The 26,439-nt window shown below is 46.0% G+C and overlaps 1 protein-coding gene across 1 annotated transcript in view; it reads right to left on the reverse strand.

Moving 5' to 3' along the window:
• Nucleotides 1-12,708: 12,708 nt before the first annotated feature.
• TPD52L2 (TPD52 like 2) overlaps nucleotides 12,709-26,439 on the reverse strand; it is a 27,303-nt gene continuing 13,572 nt past the window's right edge. The window contains exons 2-9 of the mRNA XM_029960399.1: nucleotides 25,261-25,432; nucleotides 24,378-24,437; nucleotides 22,845-22,904; nucleotides 18,894-18,995; nucleotides 15,008-15,034; nucleotides 14,586-14,627; nucleotides 13,256-13,304; nucleotides 12,709-13,042 (exon numbers count right to left, since the gene is read on the reverse strand). Of these exons, the coding sequence (XP_029816259.1) occupies nucleotides 12,947-13,042; nucleotides 13,256-13,304; nucleotides 14,586-14,627; nucleotides 15,008-15,034; nucleotides 18,894-18,995; nucleotides 22,845-22,904; nucleotides 24,378-24,437; nucleotides 25,261-25,432 (608 nt within the window). The 3' untranslated portion in view covers nucleotides 12,709-12,946. The remainder of the gene's footprint in view (nucleotides 13,043-13,255; nucleotides 13,305-14,585; nucleotides 14,628-15,007; nucleotides 15,035-18,893; nucleotides 18,996-22,844; nucleotides 22,905-24,377; nucleotides 24,438-25,260; nucleotides 25,433-26,439) is intronic.

A 26,439-nucleotide genomic window follows, 5' to 3' on the forward strand; every position in this document is an offset into this window, starting at 1 on the left:
AGACACGGCTTGAATTTCAGACCATAGACTTAATTTGCAAACCTGACACTTCAGGAAAAACCATGTTCCAGACTTTAATTGTAACTGAGTTTTCTAACATAACTGGGTGAGAAATAGAAGACATATAGTTTTTATACCCTTAGTTTTCAGACAGGAATCACATTTCAGACAGCTTAGAACAAAAAGGCCACTATTACACTGGGGCATAATTTAATCACTGCCATTCCCAAGGCCTTTCAGTTCCAGCACAAAGTATAGAATTATCACATTTAGGTCTTTTCCCAGCTAAATAAGTGAGAATAATGTCACAAACCCCACAGTTTTTGTGACTGTGACACTTTTATTCCTCCCTGTGATCTTCACTAACACCAGAGTGTGACTGCCTCCTCCCTCTGCCTGTACCCCTGACGTGATGCCATCAGTCCAGTGTTAAACCAGTGTCATTCCTAAACATGTTCCCCAAAGCACGAGGATGTCCTCCTGGAAACCCTTAACAGGAACAAAATTAGTTGTAAAATAACACCTTTCCTCATTCAGGGTTTTTTAAAATAGTATTTTATACATCCACACATTTAAACAGCCTCAAAATAGCAAGGAAGAGTGAAAGTCATAACAGATAATTTTTAACACGCAGGAGGGAGTCCCTGGGCTTTATAAGGGAGATGTCAAACAGAATAAGTCATGGGAAGAAATGTGGTTTTAAGAAACCGGGGTAAGGAGTTGTGCATTACAAAACAACTAAAGAAAATGCTGGGTTTTCATCATCCAGGATGCTTCATCCAAAATACATTCCAGTCCAGGCCCAAGAGTAAAGTCATGTTGGCTGCTGTCCCCGTTATCCAAACCACTCAGTGAAACAGGGAGGTAGGCCTGGGAAATTATACTGTGCACCTTCCAAATACCTTCTGATTAACTCTGATTGCCTGGTTTTCCTAAGGTAATTGTGAATAGCAAATGCTGTGCCAAAGCAAAATTTAAAAGGGCAACAAGAATGAAACCAGCGAGTGTGGAAATCAGGAACTTTTTAGGAAAAGAAAGAGTGAGACACCTCTTAAGGAAGGTAAATATTTTCACTAATTACTGTCCAGACAAAAATATTTCCGTTGAATAGGTATTTATTTCCCTCTCTGACGAAAAGGTCTGCTCCAAGTCAGAATATTATTTCCCAGCATTACCTTTAAGGCCTTCAGAAGAAGGACTGACTGACCAGTGACTTGTCAAACCAAACCCCAAAAAATGATAAAACAAGTTTTCTGAAGAAAAGACAAGTTTCAGACCCTATTTTTCTTTCACTACTCAGACCAGGACAGCTCCAAGACATACATAAGAATTGTACATGTGTGGAAAGCAGGGACCCTGCGTGACAGAGTTCATTAGTTATCAGATGGAAAATATTCCTAAAATTCTCAAAGAACAGCAACTGAGAATGAACCTGGAATTAATCCATTCACTGCTCTAAGCAGTAACTGAATCCAGTTTTTAAACTCAGTTTAGAAGAGGAATGTCTCTGGCTATAGCTTCCAAGAAACAGGTCACCTCAGATTTCAGTGGAGGGACAGTTCTGTGGTCCCTTCCCTCCTCCTCAAGGAGCAGCAGGCGAGGAGATTTTGGGGGGTGCTGGGAAGAACGTAGCATCCAGGACCTCCAACCAGGATCCCAACAGTCACTCCACACCTCTTCCAGAGCTCACAGTACCCACCAAGGTCCCCTGTCCAAAACACCATGTACATTGAGTCATGTGAGGTGTATTGGATGGGTCCAGTTTTTCAGATCAAAGCTGTCATCAGTCCCTGGTGGACCTGAACTAGAGCAGATCTTAAAAAAAAAAAAAAAAAACAACCAGCAGTGCTTCAATTCCCTGTGCAGATACCAGATGACTTCACAGGGATCCCATATGCCCTCTGTGAAAGCACATGAACACTCATTAATTTTATTCCCCTTCTACCCACTTCTATCACAACATCACATGTCTCCCAAAGACTCTGAACAGGATCTTGCACATCCCATTTTGTCCACTCATCCCCTTCTTGTATGTCAAAATACCAGAAGCAGGAGCACCAGCTTCCATGCTGACCTCAGAACTACAGAGAAGTAAAGAAAAATTAAGATATTCCTTAACGTATTTTTAACAAGAATCTCTCAGGAAATGCTGGAAGTAACCTGAAATTATAAATATCCCACCTGATATGGCTCAGCCTTGGTAGAACAAATTACCTGCATTTGGCATATTCGAGATTATTGCAGATATTGTCACTTGTAGCTGCCCACAACAACATCTGGAGTTTGGCTTCCAAGTCCCTCCTCTCTATGAGCAGCTTGAAACCTAATTATGTTTTTCCAGTAAATGTCCTTAAATCTTATGCCATGAGAAGCAGATTCTTAAGGTAAATTCTCCAACAATGGACCCAGGCAAAGGCCAACATAAATTAAACTGCTACAATATTACCATCAGAGCAACAGAAAATCCTGCTAAGATACAAAACATGTAATGACGGATGGAAGAGAAAAAGAATGTTTTCATCTGAAGTACAGAAAAAAAACTGAAGACATAAAAGGGGAAATGCAAAGAGAAAACCTCTGTGAGTTTCTGCTTTTTGGAACTGTAATAGGTCACTGCAATGACATCAGCAAACTTTGGGCTTCTCCCACTCCCACTGTAAAACATTAGCAATCTAGAGGTTCTGTATATTCACTTTTTTCTGCAGCTTGTTCCTTAGAAGTTGCAAAGGTTCCAGAATCCCTGACACCAAACACAACTTCAGTTGTGCCAAGGAAGGACTGTGAAGATCCCTGGGACCAAAGCAGAAGCAGGATGGTGTAAGTGCTCCTAGAGCATTTAACTGTGTAGAGCACTTTAACTGCATAAAAGCAGTTAAAACCAGTTCCTGGCAGATATATAAAAATATATTCTCAGAGGGAAGAGGAAGCCCAGAAGGCAGGAGGGGAAGCATGGGGTGCTGGTGGATCTCTGGTTTGTGCTCTCCTATCACTGATCTTAGATACTGCCTGTCTCTGCAAACAGATCCACAGAACTATTCACTTGCACCACTCATTGGTCATAAGCCACGAAAATACCAGTTAATGAACACAGACTTATGTCACAAAACTCAAAAAAAAAAAAAAAGGTTCATTAGTGGTGCTTTAGTAAGAAGTAACCAAATGCCACTGGGTTTTTTCTTTGCACAACCATTCACCCAACAAAGTTTAGATCACAGTACTGAAGTATATTTAAAATAATTTAAAAAAAGTCTCAATCTTTCATTGAGAAACTCTATTCTCATTACAAAACCCTTGAGCACATTATGAAAGAGGAGATGGCAGCTGGTAATTTAAGTTAATTTTGGCCTAGAGGACCATTCTGTTTGCACCTCTGTGCACCACAAACCTTCAACTTCCTCCTTCCAACACTTGCACAAGAAGATGAGAAACTTGCACCCAGAAGAAAAATGTACTCAAATTTTACTGAATTTGGCCCTACAACACACTGGCGCTGAAAGCACTTCAGCATTACTGAAAGAGGCAGAAAAGGACTTTGAAAGGCACATTTCAGTGCAATGCAGATATATGGTAAGTGCAGTTAGGAAGAATTGCCAAGATATAAGAAATTTGAACATATGCTAAAATAGTTTTATTCATGTTCTCCCAATAAAAAATGATGCATCACCAATGCATTAAAACCCTAAAATCAATGCCAATAATTATTATTAACTACTCTATGCACAAAAAATGGTAACCCTTTTTGATGGTTACTATCACTTCACAAAAACATTCACGCAATCTTTTGAGGCACTTTCATTTTGAACACAGTTCTTCCTATCAGTTTACATGGCCTCAACTAGGAAGCAAAGTGCCTTGGAAGGTAAAACATGCACTTTCCAATAACTGTGCTTTGTTTTTATTGATTAAGAAAATATTTTCACTGAGCTTCTAAAGAAAATCCTAAGATATAGTACCATTCAAACTTCTTTCTTTCAAGACTAAAGGCAGCCACTGGCTAATTAACCAGCATCAACATGGAGTAGTTGATATAGTAACAAAACTACAAGAATGAATAACACATTAAAACAGTGGTAGGAATTAACAGTTTTTAAAGGATTATAAGCATTGGCCACCTGCTGACAGCACACCAGGTACACCCAGGTCACTCCTCAATTTCCTTTTTATTCTCCAATCTTTGCTTTTGCAAATGTCCATCAGTCATTAAATCATCCTGGATGTGTGGAAGAGCTTTGATAGCCAGGGCAAGTAGCTAGAGAGCTAAATATGCAAAAAAATATTTACATGGACACTTCTAAACCAATATTGCTCACTTCAAATTACTTCAGTTACTGGAGCACCTGGAGAACAACCTCTTCAGGCTAAAAGAAACAGCACAAAGCTTCACTTGGGTCCTGGGGGTTACTGATGTTCCTCATCCCTCCCTCTGGATTCTGCCACGACCCATCTGTGCCATGGCCCAGGTGGCCACACCTGAGGCAGGGGATGGGCTCACTGCAGGACTCTGTGCCATCTGCTGCCAAGGTGGGGGTCACCTCACAGAAACCCAGCGACTGCCAAACCACACTCCTGCTCCTGGGAAATGTCTTTTCCTCAGGTCAGTGGAGAGCGACAGAAGAGCCACATCTTCCCAGGCAGAGGCAAAGCCAAACAAAGAGCACTTGCACAGCTCGAGAGCAAACAGTGAAGGAAATCAGTTACTTTATTAAAACTATCTTAAATTAATCCCCCTGTTTGTGGTTTGACAGGAGAGCAGTGAAGACACCACCAGATGCCAGTTTGCACACTCTGGGGAGGGTACTGGACTGCTCAGTCCAGGTATGAGCTCTGCAGAAAATTTCTGCCAACCCTATCCCAAACATACCAAAAAAATATTTTGATTTGGTTATCAACATTGACAAGACTTAAAAAAGATGAAAAACTGGCAAACTGATCAAAAGAGACAAATACAGCAAATACCAGAGGTCAGTTACAGCAGTTATTGTAAGTAAAGTCATTTAATGGACAGACAGGATTTGCTGAAGCCCCTTCCAGCCCTCAGTTGTGCCTACATTTCCAGAAAGGATATTCTTACAACTGAGTTCATAAATTCAAAAAAGAAAAAAAAAAAAGAGTCAGATCAGCAACTTTGTATTTAACCTAAAACATGATTTCTTAAGTAATCTGGTTAGGCTTCCATTAATATTGGTTATCACACTCCTTAAACACAGACAAAAATTCTTCTTGAAGCTCACCAAGAGAAGAAATGCAATACCTAATGGCATCATTGCTGGCAACCACCAACCTAATGCACAGCCTGAGCGAGGCCAAGGCTCTCAGCATCGACATTCCTGAACCTGACAGGTTCCATGAACCTGACAATGCTGTCAGGTTTGGGTTGGAAGGGACCTTAAAGCTCATCTCATGTCCCTGGGTAGGGACACCTTCCACTAGACCAGGTTGCTTCAAGACACATCCAACCTGGCCTTGAACACTTCCAGGGATAAGGTGGGCACAGCTTCTCTGGGTAACCTCTGCCAGGGCCTCCCAACCCTCACAGGGAAGGATTTCTTCCCAATATCCAATCTAACCCTGGCCTCTATCAGCGTGAAGTCATTTCCCCTCGTTCTGTCACTCCAGGCCCTTGTCCAAAGTCCCTCTCTGGCTCTCCTGGAGGCCCTTTAGACACTGGAAGGGGCTCTAAGGTCTCCTCAGAGCCTCCTCTTCTCCAAGCTGAACATTCCCAGCTCTCCCAGCCTGTCTCCAGAGCAGAGGGGCTCCAGCCCTCAGAGCATCTCCATGGCCTCCTCTGGACTCACTCCAGCATGAATGTCCTTAAGTCATGCTTTGGGACCGCTCCATGTTTTCCAAAGTACGACAATCCAAACGCCCCTGCTGATTCCATGGATGCCTTCCCCCGGCATGGTGAGAATGATGCAAAAAGGTTGTCCGTGCTGTATTCCAGCCCCTGCTTTGATCCTCCTCTGCAGAGCAAGCCTCTGGCAGGCTCCAACCATCTTGGGAAACTTCCCAGTGCAGCCAGGTCAGTGACGGTGCCACCCCAGCCACAAACCACATCGACCGCCTGCGATCCACTGAAAACCGGGACACACTACAACGGAGCAGGAGGCGGATCACTGGACGCTCAGGAAAGACCGAAAGAGTGGTTATACTTCCTGGGAATAACCAACATGGATTACAATTTACACTGGGAGACAAAATACACTCCAAAACATTACTTTTTTCAGACACTCACTGATAAAAGATGGTTAAATATAGCACAGGGACACCCTGCGAAGTGGGGGAATCTTCCACCAGTGCTTTGAACCTCCAGCCTGCAATTTATCAACACAACACATCCAAAATTTAGGAGGAAAACGACCATGTTGCAGCAACTCTCATTTAAATGCTGCAGACAATGCCCGAGCTGAAATAAAGGAGGGAAAGAAGTATTTATTTACACTTATAGAAAGCTGTTTGGCTGAAAATCCCATCTCCCAACCCAGGGTTCTCCACAAAGCAGGTTCTGCACTGCCAGCATCACGACAAATTTCTCCAAAGCCCTTTGAGCATGGCAAGAAAACCACAGGAAGCTGCCCAATAAAAATAAACCTCTTTTCATCCTGCACTCTATATATTAAAGTCAATTTCTCTTCTACTCCAGCTTCTGCTTCCCATCTTTCCTCCCTCCCAGAGCACAGCACACTTGATTTATTAGAGCTAATTCATTAAAGCAAATGAATTTGGCATCTATTTCCCAGGATCCCTTAGTCAGATGATTCTATAATTTTCTATCAAAAGCAAACAAAAACGCAAACACTGATCCTGAGCAGCCTGAAACCAACAGATGCCCAAGAACCCGAAAGCACCTCTACAGAAATCGCAGTCAAAAGAATAAATTCCACTTCAAGGTGGCTGCTACAATTCGAGAACTTAAATAGGTCCAATCCTGACGCATTTCCAAAGGAAATCCTTGCGGCTCTGCATACTTTGGAGAGCTTAATTTACCCAGAGAAATGGGTGAACCACCACGGCTCAGCCACTGGGTGAATGCGGCCTGCAAGTTTTTGCTTCAATAGCAGCAAACTAAGACAGTCTCCAAACACACACACACATCATTTCCCTTTCCTGACGATAAGCTGGCATGAGGCAAACACCAGCAGGGAGAATTAGATTATTTCACACCGCTCTGAGACGATGTACCAAATATATAGCCTTTTTTTTTTTTTTTTAAGCTTTATCGCAGCACAGACAGCTCAACAGCAACACCTCACCATGCGTGAAAATTAATAACTCCGTAAAAACGAAACCTAGAAAAGATAAAAACATTTGGCTTTCCCTCCTGTGTCAGACGGGGTGGCCTTCACCTCGCTCCCCAGGGAGCGCCGGCTCCATCGGCGCCTCCACTCCAGCAATAAACTCAAGGCTTTGATGTCACCCGTGTGTAACAGCCAGGTATTGATACAGCACAAAAGCAGGAGCGAGGCGCTATCAGGGAATTCTGCTGTCTCCGTTCTGTCCAGTTGCATTCCCCATCTCCGGAATTACCTGACCGGAATTCTTAATGTGAGAGCCAGGAGACACCGCACGAATAAACTGAATTATGCTGCCTTCGCAAGTTTCTCGTCATAAAGGCTGGATTTGCTGCCCCGCCGCTGGTACGTCATTCATTAAGCACCTCATCACCCGAGCGGCCACAAATTATTTCGCCAAAAATTAGGCAGAACAATGTAAGGAACGGGAAAGGGAAAATCACCGCGGCTGTTGGAGCGAGCCAGGGTGAATCACAGCTCCCACACACACAGATGACTTTCATTAGGAATTCACCTTCCCAAGGCCTTTTGTTTGGGGTTTTTCCCCCCCTGCTCCGAGCCCGGGGGGGGGAAGGTGGCAGGCCTGCACCGCCACCGGGGAACGGGTGGGGGGTTCCCGGGTCGGGGATGCTCGGCGGGCGATGCCCCCGGGCAGGGAGATACCGGCGAGCAGGGAGACAGCGGCGGCCACATCCCACCCTCCCCAGTCCTTCCCCCCCCTCCTTCCTCCGCACCACCAGCTCCATCTTGGCCTCCGCCGCGGCCGGCCCCGCCGCGCTCACCTTGCGGCCGCGGGCGGCGGGGGCCGCGCAGCCCGGGGGCGGAGGGCGGCGGGGCGCCCCGCGGGGGGCGGGGCGGCTCCTCGAGGCCTCGCGCGGGGCCCGGTCGCGGCGGCCAGCGGCGCGCTTCGCCCTCAGCGCCGGTGCCGCCGCCGCCGCCGCCAGACACCGACCGGGACCCGGCCACGGCAGGGGGCGGCGCCGCGCACTGCGCATGCGCGCCGGCACGCAGCGCCCCGCGGCGCGGGCACGAGGCCGCGGCCCGCGGGTTTGGGAGGGTGGGAGGGGGTGAAAGCCGGGGGAAAAGGGGGGTGGGAGCGCGCGCGGGGGGGGGATCCGATGGAATGACGGAGCGGTGGGAAAGTGGAAAGGGGGATGAATGGGCAAAAAAAAGAACTTCCCTGACCGGGAATCGAACCCGGGCCGGGCGGTGAGAGCGCCGAATCCTAACCACTAGACACCAGGGAGTGATATGAGGATAAATTACTCGCTGCAGTTCAGACGCTGCCGCCGCGGCCGGATATGGACACTGATACCGGGAGTGCGGCAGAACCGGGAGCCACGGCGGCACAGGGACCGGGAGCCGGGATACAGGGACCGGGGGCTGCAGTGCTGGGACCGGGGGCAGGGGCTGCGCTACAAGGGTCGAGGGGCTGTGGCACGGGAACCGAGGGCTGCGGTGGGACGGGGGGCTACAGCGGCACAGGAATCAGGCTCTGTGACACAGGGACCGGGGGCTGCGGTGAAAGTGTCGGGGGGCTGTGAACAGGGACCGGGGACTGTGACGCACACAGGAGCCGCGGTGATGGCGGTACAGGACGGGGAGCGTTCACGGGGATTTGTGGGCTGGGAGCAGAGACACAGGGGCTCCGGTGGGGCCGGGGCCCGCAGCGGCACAGGGGACGTGCCCGGCACATCGCCCGTGTGCCGCAGGCCTGGGGGTTCACTGCCTTTGTGGTGCTGACCAGACTCTCAGCCCAGTGCCCACCCACCGCCCCCTGGTTCTACATATGGTTTGGGCATCACCTTCACCCCCTGCCCCGCTCCAGAGGGTCCCATCCTGGCACTCCACTGGCCCTTCCAGGCACCAGGAGCTCAGCACAGAGCCGGTTCCCTTTAGTGAACAAAAGAGTGCTTACAATTAGAGCAAAACAGGTTTTTTTAAGCTCGTGAGTCTGTTTTTCCCAGTTGCTCAACTTTCCTGGCGCTCCTGGCTGTTCCCCAGGGAAGGTGGCTGTTTCCCACTATTGGGTAAAAGCCTGACTTCCAGCCATCCAGAGCAGGTGACCTGAGTGCCAGTGCAGGGACACTCATTCCAGTTATCCCTCCCGTAGCTCCAGCATGGCCCTGCTGGCATTTGTGGCCTCTCGGTGCAGCCCTAATGGCCTTTCCCGTCTGCTGCCTCTGACTCACATTTTTAAGAAATGAACAACGATGGATCCCATTTGCCAACAGAGTCATCGCCGTGAATCATGCACCCATACCCTCTCCTTGCTCCATCCAGCTCCATCCCTAGCCCAGCTCCAGCACGATGCTCCAGAGGACTCTTGTGACCTCTCCTCTTCTGGAACACCAGCTACTTGAGGGGCTCCCCAGCACTGACCTTGCACGGAGTCTTTGCCCAAGAAGAGATGCTGAGCCCATCCCAGCACCAACAGGGATACAGCAACTGGGTCCAGGCTGGCAGCCCAGGGCTGGTGCTTGGCTCTGGACACTACCTGCTCACAGTCAGGGATGAGCACAGGATCCCACTGATGGAGTGGTTGTGCAACCCCTCTCACAAGCCTAAATGTCAAATTCCTTAAAAAATGTTGGTTGCTGTTAAGGCTGAGGGTCGGGACATAGTGCTAGCAGGGAAAAGTGGCTCCTTCCAGCTTTTTGCAATTGATTACTTTTTGATTCTCCTGTTTATTTGCTTGTCCCACTTTGTGGGATGGAGCAATACGGCTTCCCCCACCTTTGACACTCTGGATGATGCGCCTGCACCTCACACTCCTCTGCCCAAACTGTCCCATCTTTGGGCATAGGTGCTCACCCTCCCATTTACAGTGATTTCCTTCTGATGGCTCTGGAATTCCAGTGCCCTGCACTGGACTTTCCCAAACTCTCCTTTCCTTCCCAGCCACAAAGGAACACAGGGGTTTGCACCCACAAGAGCTGCCAGGAGCACACTTACAAGCCAGAAAGTGACAGAAACCCTGCCAGGCCTGTAACCAGGAAGGGAAGGTTTGATTATCCTTCCTGCAAAACACTCGAGATTCCTTGCTGGAAGGGACTGGGGAGGTGGAAAACATCCCTGTGCCCCTGGGGCTCTCACAGCTCCAGCTCGGCAGCCTGGGCATTCCTGGCAGTGTCTCTCCTCCAGGATCAGATCTCGTACCAACCCCTCTGCTCTTCACCCCAGTTGCAGAGGTGTAGTTTTACGTACTGAAGTCAAGTAGTAAAAAGACTCCCAACCTTCAAAACAAACACCCAAACCCCACAAAACCAAACCCAAGCCCTCACCTCCAAGCACGTGCCTCAAGCCTAGCCAGGCATCCTTCCTCTGAAAATAGCACACCGAGGATCTCTGCTGGCCTCTCTCACAACATAGTTGCCTGCTCTCCGCTGCCCTTTTAAACTTGAGAGAGAGCAGCTCCCAGCTCCAGCCATCCATCCACTGCTCCCCCTGTGCCGTGTTGTTTGACTGCCAGAGCTTCCATGGAGGCGACGGATTCCCTGAGGTATCACGCCGGGAAGCCGTGCCAGCACCACAGCTGCAGCTTTTCCACATTAGAAGTTTCTCCAGGCTCAGCTCCCACTGCCAGGGTTACTGCTGGGACTGCAGTCCCACGCTCCCAGCTCAGGAAGCTCAAGGAAGCTCAGGAAGCTCGAGGTTCACCTGCAGCACCAGTGGCAAAGGGAGCGAAGTGATGGAGCTTGGGGCTCCCCAGCCCAGGGCACAGGCACGGCTCGGGAACCAGCTTGGGAACCATGTCCTGCATCTTGAAAAGGAAACATCAGACTGTAAATATTATTTAGTATACGTTCCTTCATGAGAAAGCATCTGGAGAGCTGACAGACAACGAGTCAGAGGGATAGAATGGAATATTTCAGTTGTTTCTTGCCTCAGGCTGCTGCAGGCAGTCGGTATTTACTTGACAAGTTCATAACAAGCACCCAAGAGCAGAGGTCGGTGCTGTTAGACAGAAGAAGACAACGACATTCACCCCATTTTCTCCCAAAGGAATCCTTTATTGACAAGTTTCCTCAATCTTTATCTTAAAGAGAAACAGTTCCATACCCAAGCTCCCGCAGTCCCCGTTTCACTGGCTCCGTTCCTCGCAGGGAGGCCAGTTCCAGTCAAACAAGGAGCGCCAGTGAACGACACTCTACACTCCACCTATGGCCTAGTACATCTGCCCACTATCATTTCATCCCCAGGTCTGCAGAGGGAGGGGAGCAGGGGTGGGGGAAATGGAGATTAATCAAATCAGTGTCAAAACTTGCTTCTCTAAAGGGTCAGAGACAGTTCAGTCCCTCCCGGGTGATAAACCACTAAAACTACCCAGATATGTACATAAGTCTAAAGACCTGAGTAAGTCCCACTTCGCCTCTAAGGCACAGATTTGCTCACTCTAGGTATTTCTATGTGGAGGCACTAGAATAAGATCAGGCCTCTAGAAGAAAACTTGGAATTTGTCAGCTCCTGAGCAATGAAGTTGGACATCAAAAGAGCAAAACATCCAGTCCCTGGGGGGACTGAGGGAGCTCCGTGACTCTCTGCCAGTTATGTAAACCAAAATTAGAGCTGGGGCTTTCAACTGAGAAACCCATCCAGTCACAGCCAGATGTACCAGCTGGAGGAGCCCTCGGAGAGCAGAGTCGAGTCCCTCCAATGGTATCCATATTCCAGCCTCCAGAAATTCCTCCTCCGAGAACGAAGGCATAAGCTGAGAAGGGAGAAGCAAGTTTCATACACTCGGGAAACAGAGTGCACCACTGAATTTAACACAAGAACTGGCTTTATAAGCATGCTGCTATGACTGCATGATGCAAAACTCCAGTGCTCAACAACCAGCTTTGGAAACCTTGCAGTCTTCTCTACAGAAAACAAATCATCAACAAGTAAAGCGTAAGTGATGTAAGGCTTGCAATTCAGCTTCAGAGTCCAAGGGAGCATCGCCCTAATATGATGCCAAAGCTTTTTTTTTTTTTTTTTGTCTGTTTTTAAGCTTTATTTCTTTAAAGTTCATTGCATTTAAAAATAAAGATTCTTAGTTTTGTTAAAGCTAGAGCATTAGTGTAACAACGAGGCAGCTGCTAAGTGAAGTTTCCCTTTTGGGAGCTCAGAAAAAAAAAGAAATCAACTGTTTACCCCGTTTACCAGGCTGCTCCAATGAGAGCCAGAGAAAACAGTAACAGGAGAAGCCTGGGAGCATCCAGAGTAGCTGCATGGCATGTCCCACACAGAGAATGGAGCCAGAAGCTAAAGCTAAGGTGCTTTAGCATGTATTTGGCTTCTCCAGTAACTGCTCTCCTTGTGCTTCTCAGGGCCACGATCTGCTCCAAGCTATGTCAGACAAGGGGAAACTGTTTTTATCTATAGCAGTTGCATTTCTGAGCTACTTTAAGGAAACTCCAGCTTACACGCTCTCCCAAAAGGACAGCAGTGATACATTTAATCTACAAACTTTAGTGTAAAATATTATTTGTGTACAAAACTTTGCATTCTCTTTATTTGACTTGGATCCAGCAGCAGTGTCTATGAATGAAGGATGGATCTCTCCTGACTGGCTCTCAGCCCCTTCTTGGATAGGCATGTTGTTGCTGTGGTGAAGGTTTGGGAGGGAGGGGGCTCTTCCAGTTGTGCACAGCCGTGCAAAGCCACATCCAGGTCTAGAAAGGAGCGTTGTCTTGTGGAGACTTGTCCCCAGCTCCCGAGGGGGAGTGCAGGCCATCAGTGCTGTTTTCCCTGCTGCCCACCACTCTGTTCTGGAAGGAGAGAAGAGAGTGAGGATAACAAGAAACCAGCACTGGGAATACCAAGTCAATTCCCCCCTGTCGAGGTCACCTACTGTAGCCAAGACTTCACATATCTGAGAGGCCATTTGCCCGAATACTAGTCTACAAGAAAAACATTGCAGAAATTAAAGTTTCTGCACAAGGTTTCATACTGTGGGTTTACAAGACAAAGCAGACTGTTACCTTTATGGTCCCAACTCTATCTTCAAAGGACTTGAAGGTTGCAGAATTCCTTGAAGAAAGAAGAGGGGGGAAAAAAAATCAAAACAACAAATCAAGGCAAGTTAGTTCTTAACCATATCAAATGGCACAGCGTGACTGGGCTCTGTGGCTGTTCCCCTGCAGTGACACCAGTACCCAGAACACTTCCAGCTCCTCACAGCCTTTGGCACAAATCTCTCGGGTACACCAGGCAAGAACACCACATACAAACTCTGGAGGAAAACATTTACACCACATGCAATCCACTCAATTGCTCAAGCTAGAATCTTGAGGGAAACAAGTCCTAGTTCACTGGGGAATCAAGGCACGGTAAGCAGAGAAGAAATCAGCTCTTAGTTTTACAAGGCTTCCAACTAAAAACATTTTGTTTTAAATAATGGAAAGGGAAAGCTGAGAAGAGTTTAAAACAAAGGCTTCAGCTTCCCATATCACATCCCGTGGGCGGGAAGGGGAAGGGCCACATGCCTGCACCTATCAGCAGTTTTATTTCTACAGGAGTGATCATTTACATCAGGAAATGATCATGAAAACCACAGTGTAATAAATTAATCAGAGCATTTTATATTTCTAGCAAAGAAAACCAGGTCAATTGTTTGACAACCCAACAAGCTGCTTTCTCTGGCAAAGGATTTCAGGGAGAGCTCTGTACTGAGCTTCCAGACCAGGCAATTACTCATAGTGCTGCTCCCCCGGGCCAGGCTGCAGGAGCGCTGGGAGATGACTCGTCTCATCTCAGTTATTTTTGTTCCAAGGAATCGCTTTATATTTGCAGCCATAAAATAACCTCCCTTGATCTGGAATGAGAATGAACAGAGAGAGTTTCTGTGGGCCTTGTCCAGCCCTGGCAGTCATTTCTCCTGCAAGGAGATCACCACCTAAGGCACCATGAGGGCAGGCTGAGAAGGGCACTGAGGTCCCAGGCTGGAGACAGAGGGTTCTAGTTAGGATTCATCTTAGTATTAGCAATGGCCATGTTGTACATTGTGAGAGAACTGTAATCCTGCCCTTCAGGGACCCCTGAAAGCTGCAAATTTCAATCGGACTTTGGTACAGGTGCAACACTGTGCTTAGTTCAAGAACAACACATGTGCTAATTAACCATAAGAGATACCAGGTAAACCCCCCCCCCAAAACAGTCAAACTGCAGGCTGTGGTTAATCCATGCTCGGAGCAGGGTCTGCTCGAGAAGAGAACCAGTTGTACAAGTCAGAACAAAAACCCCAGCAGCAATGGAGGCAGCTGTACCACCCCCCAGCCCCAGGCAGCAGACACAGGTACAGTGCTACGTTACCTCATGGCTGGCATACTTATGGAGTGGCGAATGGAGTAACTGCTGCTCGGAAGCATTTGGAATAAGGAGGGAAAAGTTAATGACAATTTCCCACTGACACCGTGCAAAAGCAGCATAACCCTGGGTCTGAAGCACTCACTGTCCACACACAGGCTGCTGTGGACAACCCAAGTGGTAAGAGTCAGCCCTCTCTCCCCTTATTTAACAGTTGCAGCCCAGAATTTCGTTTTCCAGATACAGGACAGTAAGTATTTAACTGCAACTGCGATACAAAAGTCAATCCCAGGGCATTGGTCTGTGGTAGATTTCTCAATCTGTGTCAAAAGTGTAGGCGAGGCTTAAATATCCAGCTTCCCCTTTAAGGTCTGCAAGGGCCTGGCACAGAAACAAATGCTCTTTTAGAGCCTTGAAGGGTATCTTACCTAAGGGAATGCGAGATGGAGTGAGCCCTGGGAGAGGCCACGGGCAGCAGAGAGAAAAGGGAAGCAACAGTCAGAAACTTGTGCAGAGCTAAACACTAAACGCAGGGACACGGTCACGGAATCATGGGACAGCAAAGTCAACTACTCAGGAGAAAACCTCTCAAAATAAACCACAGAAGCAAGCAAAAAACCAATGCTTTTCATTGACTCAAGGCAAGCAGAGATATTTTTCAAAGAGCAATAACAGCACCTCCAGCAACTTAGAGCCAGGGTGCTGGGGAGGGGAAGGAGTGGGTGTGCAACAGCAAAACAAAACATTTTTCCTATTCCTATCCATTGCTTTCACATGTTTGTTTTAAGCATTTTTTTTTCTAAACTGAAGGTTTTACCAAGCACCAGCTAAACTGGTAGAGATACCTCCTTCCCCCAAATCCCCCCATGGTCTCTCATACAAAGACAGCATTGCTTGGACTTCTGATGAGAACTTGTCTAAGGGCAACCTGCAATGGATACCTGCACGTTATCTTGCCAAGCCTGAAAATCATAAAGTTACAGCTCAGAGAACGAATGCACTGCAGCCTAATAAAGATAAGATTAAAGGTATCGTGTTTACTCCATAACCTGGTTGCTCATTTTTAGGTTGGGATTCTGCAATGCAGCAGCACCTCAGAACAACAGACCGGGGTTTTCTACTTCTATTAGTAAGATTACCAGGATGCTCTAAAGGAGCTTCTCCTGCCAGAGCAGTGTTTTATTCCACTTAAATATAACTATAACTTTTGTCTCTGCTGCAGGAAGCAGCCATGGCAAGCTGGATGTGAAGTACTTGGCAAGGAGCACAAGGGTTTTTCCTGACAGCCACAGTGAAGATGTTGGGCTTTGTGGTTTCATTTCCCTATGCATCCAAGTCGGTTCTTTGGCAGGGCAGACTCCTTGAAATGCTGCCTTTGCATGTGAAATAAATTAACTTTCTACTTACTATTGCTTAAAGGAGAACAACATAGATAACACATCCATGCACCAAGCTGCTCTGTAAGCAATACCACAAGCAACTGGTTCGCTTGTTCAGTATCTTGGCCTGGACCTTCCAGTAACCCTTTTCCTCCTTCCACAAGGATTTCAAGTTTGCATTGATTCAGGAATTTGCAGGTACTTTTGGGATCAGGCTAACATTTCATAATTAATTCGCTTGTAGCATTACAGACAGCAGCAAAGTTCATCAGACAACGTGAAGTGCATTGGTGGACACAAACCCACGCAGCAACAAAAAGAAAACACTCCAATTCTGCAGTTTACTGGAATCAGTAAAATGCAGGAACAAAATGTCCAAAAGCCAATTTACTTTTTAACCGTAGGTGGAGATAACAGAAAAGGCTGAACTGGCCAAGATTTGAAAAAATCCAACCCACTAAGGTACATTTTCTCCCCTCAATCCAACAGAGCATTAATGCAGTAAGCACACGGTTACAACATGAACTTCACAAGGTCTCCTTACAATCCACACCCAGAACATCTAAAATTATTTTGACCAGAATACAGCAACCCTAAAGATTTAACCCAGGGGCACGTTGCTTGTATATAAGAACATTTTGGCCCAAGCATTTTTAATGGAATTACGCCCACGCCCTCGGTGCAGCCGAGGCTCTGTCCCATTCATCAAGCCTTCCTTGCATTTATCAACCAGTGAAGGCTGACTAAACAAGGAAATCCCTTCTGTTATCTCAACACTTCCAGTGGTGGAAAATAAACTTGCTTTACAAGTGAATTTGTAGTGCAAGAGGGGAAAAAAAACCCTGAGTACAGTAATGGAGGTTGCAGTGTAGGCTACAAGGCCTGTAATGGAGATTCTCTGGGAGCAGAAATCATCCCACTCGTTCAGAGCAGTGATCACAGCAATACAACAGACTTCACTCCTCATCGGCTCTGATCACATACCAGAACACCAGAGTTTCACCTGGCAAAGGTGAAAAGTGGGACAGTTCCTGCAAAAACTTATGCTCAGAGTTAAACCTCATTCAGAATCAGAAATAGGAAGACTTGGATGCAGCACAGGAGACGGAAGTCTGTTTATATATGCAGAGAAAAACTGAAAGTCTTAAAAAAAAATCATTACTGTGTTCCCCCACAGGGCCACAAATACAAATCCTGCTGAAATAACTTTGGCAGGGATTCCCAAGTGATAAGACAGAAGCTGCCTCTATTTCATAACACCTCACCCAAGGTATTAGCTATAAAAAGGAATGCAGATGTTTAATTTAGTGGCTGATGCCGTGCAAAACCATTGCTGCAAAGGCCTGGCTCGTTCCTAGGCCAGCTGATTACAGAGCCAATTTTCACAGTGACTGTGCCAGGCCAGCTCTGTCACCAGGAGAGCAGCCTGGAGTCCCCTCCCTCCATCATCTGTTCCTGGGATGGCACAAACATCTCTGCAGCTGCATGACCTGCATTCTCCCAGCTAAAAGAAAACAGGCAGGACCAAGCCTGTCAAAACAGCTCCTGCTGATGGCAACACTGGTTCACGAGTTCCCCGTTTGGTCCCAAAAAAGCACTGTTCCCATCCCTTTGCTGCAACAGCCTGGCCTGACTGCAGAAGCCAGGCACCAAATTTACTTATCAGTTTGGCAAAATGTGTTCCCACCACATCTTGTGCCAGTATCTGCAATCTGCTCTGATTACATGAAAATATCTTCTTCTACCAGACTAGGGAGTTTCCAGGAAAGAAAAGTTACAACTTGAATGCTAGAAAGGGTAAGGAGCCAGCTAGTCCTCTGCCAAATTTAGATGTGAGCAACTGAAAACACCAAAAAATACCCTCCAGGAACACAGTAACCAACTCATTGAGGACAGAGTACTATGTGATCAGAGGCCAACAAGTTCTTACCACTTGGATACTCACAGCCACAGTGGAATAGGAAATTCCCTACAAAGAATGACAGCTACCCATTCAATCCAAGGTCTGATACAGCATGTTAAATACAAGCTCTAAGAATCCTTCCTTATTAACCTTGATAGGCTGTATATTCAGAATTAACTCTCAAATCCAGGAAAACATGGTCAAGGGATTCTTCATGAAAAATTTGGATGTTGCCACTAGTGGGGCTCCAGCTTAAAGTCCTGAAGAGTAGGTAAATCACCAATTTTAACCTTGAACTTTGTACAGCTGAGAATATCACAGAGCAAGAACCTCAGCCAGGGGAACCAGCCTCTCTTCCCAATTTGGAGAGGTTTAAATTTGTGGTTACTCCAGTGGTCATCCGCTTAAGATGAATCGAGATAATCACCACCCACAGCAACAAATTTTTAATGTTGTCATAATCTTCTGAATCAACTGGTATTTTCCAACCAACATGATATAACTGTGCCTGGAAGACATGCTGCCCTTTCCCACAGAATGTCAGCACACGGGGCTGGAAACCACATGGAATGCAGCATCCAGACTTTGCCCTGTTTTAAATCATAACAGAGCACAGGAGGGATGACCCCTCTCTAATCTGAAAAAATAACACTGAGAAAACACACCTCCATAATCCAGTAAGGAATGGAAAAGGGAAACTTTAATATTAGTTTTGTACATATGACATAAAATCTGCAGAGAAACCATATGACAGTAAAAGGGGGAAGGCTTCTAAAAATGTTCAGGCAGTTCTCCTAAACCAAATCAAACTTAAATGCCTTAGAACAGGCTTTATATCACCAATAACTCTTTGATAAGTGTTTAATCTGTCCTAAACTACAATGCACAGGGCCACACACAGGGGAGTAGTACATCAACAGCAGTGTGCTGCCAACTAAGCAGAAAAATGAAAATAAGCCTGGTCATTGTCTAAAGTCTCATTCCTGTTTGAAACCAAGATCAAAGCACTGGAGTGCAAACCAGAAATCTTACCTCATGTCACCAAGCTTCCTGCTGATAACAGAACCTACATTGGAAAGGGCTGCTGAAGTCTTCTGTCCCGCCTGGGAAAGGGTTTCCTGGGTCTTCTTGTAACTAAGTAGAAAAAAACATCATAAATTGAACTACTGGGTCGAATCTGAAAGTGTCCCCCCCAATTTTGAAAAAGGACCCCGTATTAAAGCAAAGAAGCTAGATTAGTGAGCTGCACTGACTTCACTGATTTGCATATATTCAAATATTTGAAGTTTTTAAAAAAGCTGGAAGTGTAGGATTAACCTTTCCATACACTCACTTTACCATTTTGACTGTATGTTCTTAAATCTGACATAAACATTTGCAAAAAAAAGCAAAGCAAAACCAGCTTTCCATGTGGAAGCTGTAACACCACAGCATTGTAGCCCAATAGCTCAACTATCTTTTGGACTTCTTGGGAAAAATAAGTCTAGGAACCTATTCCATATCATCCTTGCAGCCTTGAGGAAGTTACAGCATTTGTTGTTGTGTTAGGTTTTGGAGGAAAGCGGCAAGAGGCAAGACCAGCATCACTATACAGAGAAGAAATGCAGGAATCAGCATTATCTCTACAACTGCAGTTTAGAAATAAATGGTAGAGAAGTTTCCTATCAGTTACCATTAACCACAGTAGGTAAGAAGTCTGACAGCTTGTATTTGTCAGCTGATTATTTGACCTTATACCTGAGATGGAGAAGACAGACACTTGAGAACCTTTGTTTCCCTCAGATGAGACTAATCTCTGGAACAAAGATTCTTTGAGCCACTTTCATTAACTGATTTCTCTCTAAACTGTTCCCCAGTTGGTGATTAACATCTAGATTCATGTCACTCTTGAAACTATAAAGAAAATACTCAGGCTGGAAAACAAGTTCAACATTTTAAGCCACGTTTTCTTATTCCAAATACTTCAGCTTGAGATTATTTTTTTTGCCTGATGAGGACATTTAGGAGAAGGGCATTATAAACAGCCTAAAGTTCTCTCATGCCTGAGCTCCCCTGGCTACAAACACCACAGTGACAGCTGACTTACTCACAGCTCCTTCTCTCCAGACAGAAGTGTGTGGACAGCACCACAGCACCCGAACTGGATTTGAGCCATTCCAATTACAACATGATGGTTTGTTGGGATTTTTTTTTAAGAACCACAGACAAGTATTTCTGAATAACAAATGCACACAAGACTTATGCAGAGCAGGGCAAAACTGCATCAGCTTTTCCTTCTCTCTTCCTGCTCCTAAAAGAGAATTCCTATAACCTACATATTTTTCAGACGAATTCCTCTTGAATCCAGAAGAACCTGCCTTCAGCAGCCAGGCTCCTCCCTGGCTGAGCCCTGTCATGGGATTTGATTTACAGCTGCCTAACAAATGTGGAAGACCTCGTGCTCACCAAAGTATGCAGTGCTGACTCTGGGTCTGTTGGGCACTCGGGTCCCAGAGCTCAGCACTGGGGAAGGGTTCACAGCCTCAAGGGACACCATCACACCATGCACACGCTGCAAGCTTCCAGGTATTATGTCCAGCTTCAGCAGATAAAGACCAGAGATTTTCCAACTGAATTTTCCACACCTGACAGCAAAATTTCTAATATCATTGAAGATGGAGCACTCAGGTGCTGCTGCTTCTGCCCCAGTTTGCTCCTTCCTCCAGCACAACTGTTTGTGCTGGCACAGCAATCTAGATCAAGGAAACTGCCTGGATTAAACATAAACTTGGAAGAACAAAAAAGCAGCAGCTGGATCAGATGGCCAGCCTAGTCCTGCATCCACAGCTCCCACACACACGTACACATCTCTCCACTGCCAGGCAGGAGGCAGAGCCAGGGAGGCACAGGGGGATGAGAAGCTCTAACCCAGAACTGCCACCAGCCACACATGTGGAGCTGCATCTGTGACAGCCAGGGATCAGCTTATACAAGACTTTAATGCAACTTAACTACGCCCAGCCCTGACCTAGAAGTTGCAACTCTCCTCCTGCAAGCACCATGGCCAGGTTTTCCATGGGTTTAAATTCACAAGCACTCACTTTCTTCCCTTAGCACCAGCACAAAGCACAATGGAATAATCCAAATCTGTGAGTAATAAATATAAGCTCTGGTTAATACCCTGCTTTACTAACAGGCAATTGGCTGCAGCACAAGCTGCAGAAATGATCTCTGCCCTGTGCTATTCATCCCGTGGTATTTCAACATTTCATTGCACCCCTCTCCTATAAACCCCACAGGGAAGAGCAAGACCTGCCCCCACAAATCCTCCTTTATCCATTAATAGCAGCTTCCTCTCACTTGCTTTTATACAGCAATCTCCATTTGAGCTGTCTGGCTAAAGACACAAACCATCTAAGTCATCTCATGCCCTGGCTACAGTGAAACCGGATCTAGGAACACACTGGGATGGTTTTTGCCCTGTCTATGCAGAGGGCAAGTCTGTGGCCAGGATTTGCCACTACCAGGAAATTCCACAGCACACAAAAGCACTGTGAGGTTGGCAGTTAGGCCCAGTCTCAGTTCAGTCCTGTTAGTTACAATGCAGAGTAGCTCTGAAACAGGAAGGACGATTCATTTGCATAAAAACCCCAAAACGTATGAATAAAACCTCATCCTTGGGCTTCTTGAACTTGCCTCTTTGCACTTGCTGAACTTCAGACTGAGAAGCAGAAATTCTGATTGATTTCTGAAGCACTGCTGGAATTTCACCTCTCAATCCCCCTCACCTCTCCATTTCAATCAGCCTCCACCTTGCCAGCACTGACTGTCGCTGCCTAGTGCCAAAGCAAGCAGGAAAACTAACGTGCCCCAGCTATTCAGGCCCTAAGTGCTCCACAAAAGCACGTTTCCGCCACATTTCTGGTGCTTATGAAGTACAAGGAAACAGATACAACCAGAAGTTTTCTATTCTAGCAGGCACACCCAGGGAGGAACCCTGATTAAACACCCCTGGACTCAGCCACACTGTCAGCAAGCATAAAAACCAAGGTCATTCTACTTAGCAAGTGAAATACTGACAGTTTACAGCTTCTTAATCTAGAAAACACACAGGGAACGTTGAAAGTAGACCTGCATACTTGAAAGTTTTTTCTGCTACTCCTACTTTTTATCTCTGCTCCTCTTTGAACCATCTTAGGAAGAAAACTGTCTATTCACACACAACGGTGATAACCAGCCAGCTTCAAGGACTGCATTTCATACCCTCTCCAGAGAACAGGAAAAGCTGGCTCCCACTTAAGACCTACCTTACCATGGTTTAAATCAGCTCAGAAAACAGTGACATGACCTACCTGCTCCCACTGCAGCACTGTAAGGGACTGCCCTACATACTGTGGGAAAGGCACAGCAAGAAGGACAAAGGGCTACTTCCTTAATATCCTTCCATAATTTAGTCCAGATGAGAATTTAATTTCAGGCATTTAATAAAAACATGGCTAAAAGAGCTTTGCAGTCAACAACTGGAGTAGAACAGCTGTGAGGTTTAAGCTGGTTGAGTGCATTTGTGGCCCCAAGGTGCCAGAAGAGCTGCCCTGGACACTACAGCTCTATCTGTTCTCATCAGGTATCACAGCAAAAAAAAAAAATCCCCTGTTTTCTGCAGAGCACAAAAAGAGATCAGTTTGGTTATTCCACAGCTTCTCAGCTCAAGGTATAACCTGTGGCACACAGGTCTCACCTACCCAGGGGTTTCAGCTAGTTCCTGGGAGCAGGCAGGAATTTGTGAAGTATCACTTGGACTACAATGAAATAGTCTGAATATTGGCTTGAAGAAAAGCTCCCTCTCCCAGAAGAGGCATTTATTGGGTTAAAAAAGGGAAAGCTGGGAAAGACAAATGTCTAAATAGATCTAGTGAAAGCAGAGGACTGAGAGAAGGGGCACAGCATGTTAGTGGCAGCATTGTCAGGAAGGCAGTTGTTAATGCTGAAGGTTAAGACACTCACGCTTCTGATTGAGTTAATTTTTCATTCCAGTCCTCCAGTGTGCTGCTGGCTGAAAGATATCTACAAACACAATGGAGGTTAGAGGCAGCACCAAGATTCATTGCAGATGCTTCTTTTGATGCTTTCCACATTATTAGTGACTCTTTGCACTTACAGTATCAAGGGCTTTACTTCTCTGACAACAGCTTCAGCCTCTCTGTTACAGCCAGAAGGAAAAGAGCTGTTTGAGAGGCAGGGAGACACCTAAGCCCCAGTTTCTTTTATTTAAGCATGTTCAGACACTGAGCACAAAGAAACAAAGCCTGCAGTTCAGAAGGTGTCAGGAATTGAAAGACTTTGCATCTTCTGCTCCCTTCCTACATGCTGTGGCAGCTCTGTATTAAAAGCACAGAGCAGTGAACTGAGCTCAGGGCCAAAAAACTCTGCCTGCCACACACAAAGCTCTATTTTACCAATACAGCGTGACCTGGACAAACACTCAAAACTTTTGTTTTCTAATATTTAGAAATCATGTTTCTCTACCCACAAAACAGTACCTTAGGGGTTGTGAGAACTAACACTGGGGGTACAAAACGCACACAAGCACTACAGAATGTGGCTGTTCCCAGCTCAGACAGCTCAGAGGTGAGATATCACAGGCAGTTCACATCACTCAGAATTGACTTGCTCCAACTAGACCACTGCCACCTTGCCTAATGATGGGATGCTCCCAATCCACATTTTCCTCTTAGCTAAATCATCATCTCCTTCAACAGAGGACAGAGAGAGAGAAACTTCAGTGCAGAAAACATTAAAGGGCTCCCATAGGTTCAGCTACGAAGCAGGAATCAATGATTCGTGTCTAACATGAACAGAGGTCTAATACAATTAAAGAATATCTTCCAGAAGCAGAAGTAGCCAGATGCTCTTTGTCTGCATTTGTCACCTGCTCGGATATACAGAAAAGACTAAAATTCATGGCTTTCTAGTGTTGACACCAGGAAAAGGTTCACACATCAATGCAGAAGATTTCAGAAGCTCATGAACACGCTGGCAGTTGCACAGCCCCTATTTCCAGCTACAGGGAAGCACCTCCAGCCCCTTCCCTCCCAGGTGGCCATACAGAAAGGCAACAGTCAAACCCATTCCTACCACATCTGATGATGAGAAGAGAAACGGTTTCACAGTAAAGATAGAGGTTCACTAATAAGACATCTGATAACACTACACTGACCTACCAATTACCAGCTGAAAGGAAACTGTGGTTAAACTTTTGTCCCCTCTCTTTTTTTTAGATAAAATGTGGTCTGGTAACTGATTGGAATTTTGCTTCTGCAACAGCAAGACCATGAGAGAGTTGATGGCAGTAACATTTACTCATCTCCTCTGCAACTGAGGGATGTTTCTAGCTGGAAGCCAGGCATGCTGGAAGTAACAATCCTGCTTCACCAGGCCTCCAGCTCCCAACCAAGCCCTGATGCCTGCGAGAACAAGGAGCAGCACAAATCGGGGAAGGCAGCAAGGAGGCGATGCTGAGGAGCCCGAGGCACTCACAAGTCAGACTGTGTCACTTTGTCATTCCACTCTCCAAGTTTCTCAGATGTTTTCACATAACTAGAAACAGAAAGTGTTAATGAATATAACTTTAATATTCATTTTTTTTTTAGAAGACAATGACACAGATTTCAGTGACAAAGGAATAACAGAAATGGGGCAGGGATGGAGGAGGGAAGATGAGGAAAAGGGAAAGAATAAACAGTGAGATGAACAGCTCAATGATCTGCTCTGCAGTATCACTGTCAGTAACTCCAAATCCCAGTTAGAGGAGACTTTTTAGCCTGAATGATGCCTCTATGGGCACCCAGAATCCCTGACACCCACTGCAGGGTCAAACTTACCTCTTGGACTCTACTTTTGGGTCTGTCAAGCACAGCAGTGACCGTACCCTTAATACCTGTTCAGGAACAGTCAGTCTCACTTCACATCTTCTTTAGGCAGAAATGACTCTGGCAATGAACACTAATATCACAGATTTTTTTCCTAAGAAATGCAGGCTTTTAATTCAGGTTGTCTGACCCAGGAAACGCTCTGAACTGTGCAGCACAGCTGTGAAACTCCTGGCACTTCCCTTTGAGCCTGAGTTCAGGGCAAGGTAGCAGCTGCCTCTGCCTCAAAAAATGGGCAGAAATGGCCAAACTGGACTGTTTAAGTGATGATCCAGATCTCTAACCCCACGGGAAAGAGCATCCAGCAACAATTTATGCAGATCACACATACAAAAATTCCATTTCCGCAGACAAAAAACAGCAATGATTTTTTTTAAGTGCCTTTTACCCTACATACCCATCAGAGGAGAAGGAAGAGCTCTGAAATACACTGCTGGGAAGTGTCATACATACTCTTATTTAAACACATGTGCATCACAAGCAATACTTACGCGTTGGAGACTTGGACATCGTGCCAGCTTTTGGACAGGTTTTGCTTTAACCCATCCAAGGGAGTCAGACCCAGCTTCCTCTTCAGCTCTCCACAGTGCCTCTCTTTAGCTGCCAGAACTTGCCTGAGAGTACCAATTTCTTCTTCAACCTTAGAGAGAGGCAGAGGTTTGCCTTAAATCACAGTTTAGGAAAACCCTGGAAATTAAGCCAACTTGTAAACATGAATTTTAAAAATTGGGAAGAACGTCAAGTGCACGAAGAGCAATTCAACTTGACATGAACTGTATTGGAATGGGAGGCTTACAGATCAAACTTCAACTGGGAAAACATCCATACAAGTCACTGGAGTGGTGACTTAGCGGCACAGAGATTAACAGAGCCCATTCTTTGTGTTGTAATTTCAACAGCAGATGCAATTCAGCTGCCAAACCTTATGAATTAAGGTTTTATCTTATGATTCTTTTCCTCCGATGTCATCAAAGCAAGTTTTTTTTCCTCAGAGATCTCTCTTGCAACACTTTCAAAGCACTCTGGAGCTGTTTCCAGGCAGAGAGGGTTCATTTCTACTTAAACACCAAGCTCTGTGTGACCATACAGAGCAGCAAAGTCCTCCCTTGCCAAAATATGCCAGTCAAAGAACCACCATGAGAGTCTCAAATGCAGGAAAGGACAACAAAGAAAGAGCTGCAATTATCTTCAGCCACGTTTCAGATAGAAATTGTAAACTGACCTTTAAACTCAAAAAGGTGCTCAGACTTTGGGGTATTACAGGACAAAGTCTCAGCTCTTCGAAAGCATATTGGCAACTATTTTTGGTGACTGTAAAGTGTAGTAAATATTTGAGAGAAAAAGGTAGGAAAAAGGCATATTAAGTGCTCCATTGTGTCAGTTTCCTAAGGAAAAACCAGTTTCTTTTGCATAGCATTTGCCTGAAGTGTTTTCCTGCTTCAAGTGGAGCTAAAAGCCTACACCAAGCTCAAGGCATCAAAAGCCGTGAGCTTTTCAAGCCCTATTTCCTTCAAGCCCTAAATTAGACTGTTCTGGGAAAGAGCAAACAACACACCAGAGCGTTTGAAGTATCTGCCAGCTTTGTGCCTTTTAACAATTCGCTGAGAGACCCAAAGGTAACACTGCAAAATTAAAAACCAAAAAAGACAACAACAGCAAAAAAAAAAAAA

Source organism: Manacus vitellinus, unplaced genomic scaffold (genome assembly GCF_001715985.3).
Source record: "Manacus vitellinus isolate BGI_N305 unplaced genomic scaffold, ASM171598v3 scaffold_26_pilon, whole genome shotgun sequence".
In the NCBI taxonomy this organism is placed as follows: Eukaryota; Metazoa; Chordata; class Aves; order Passeriformes; family Pipridae; genus Manacus; species Manacus vitellinus.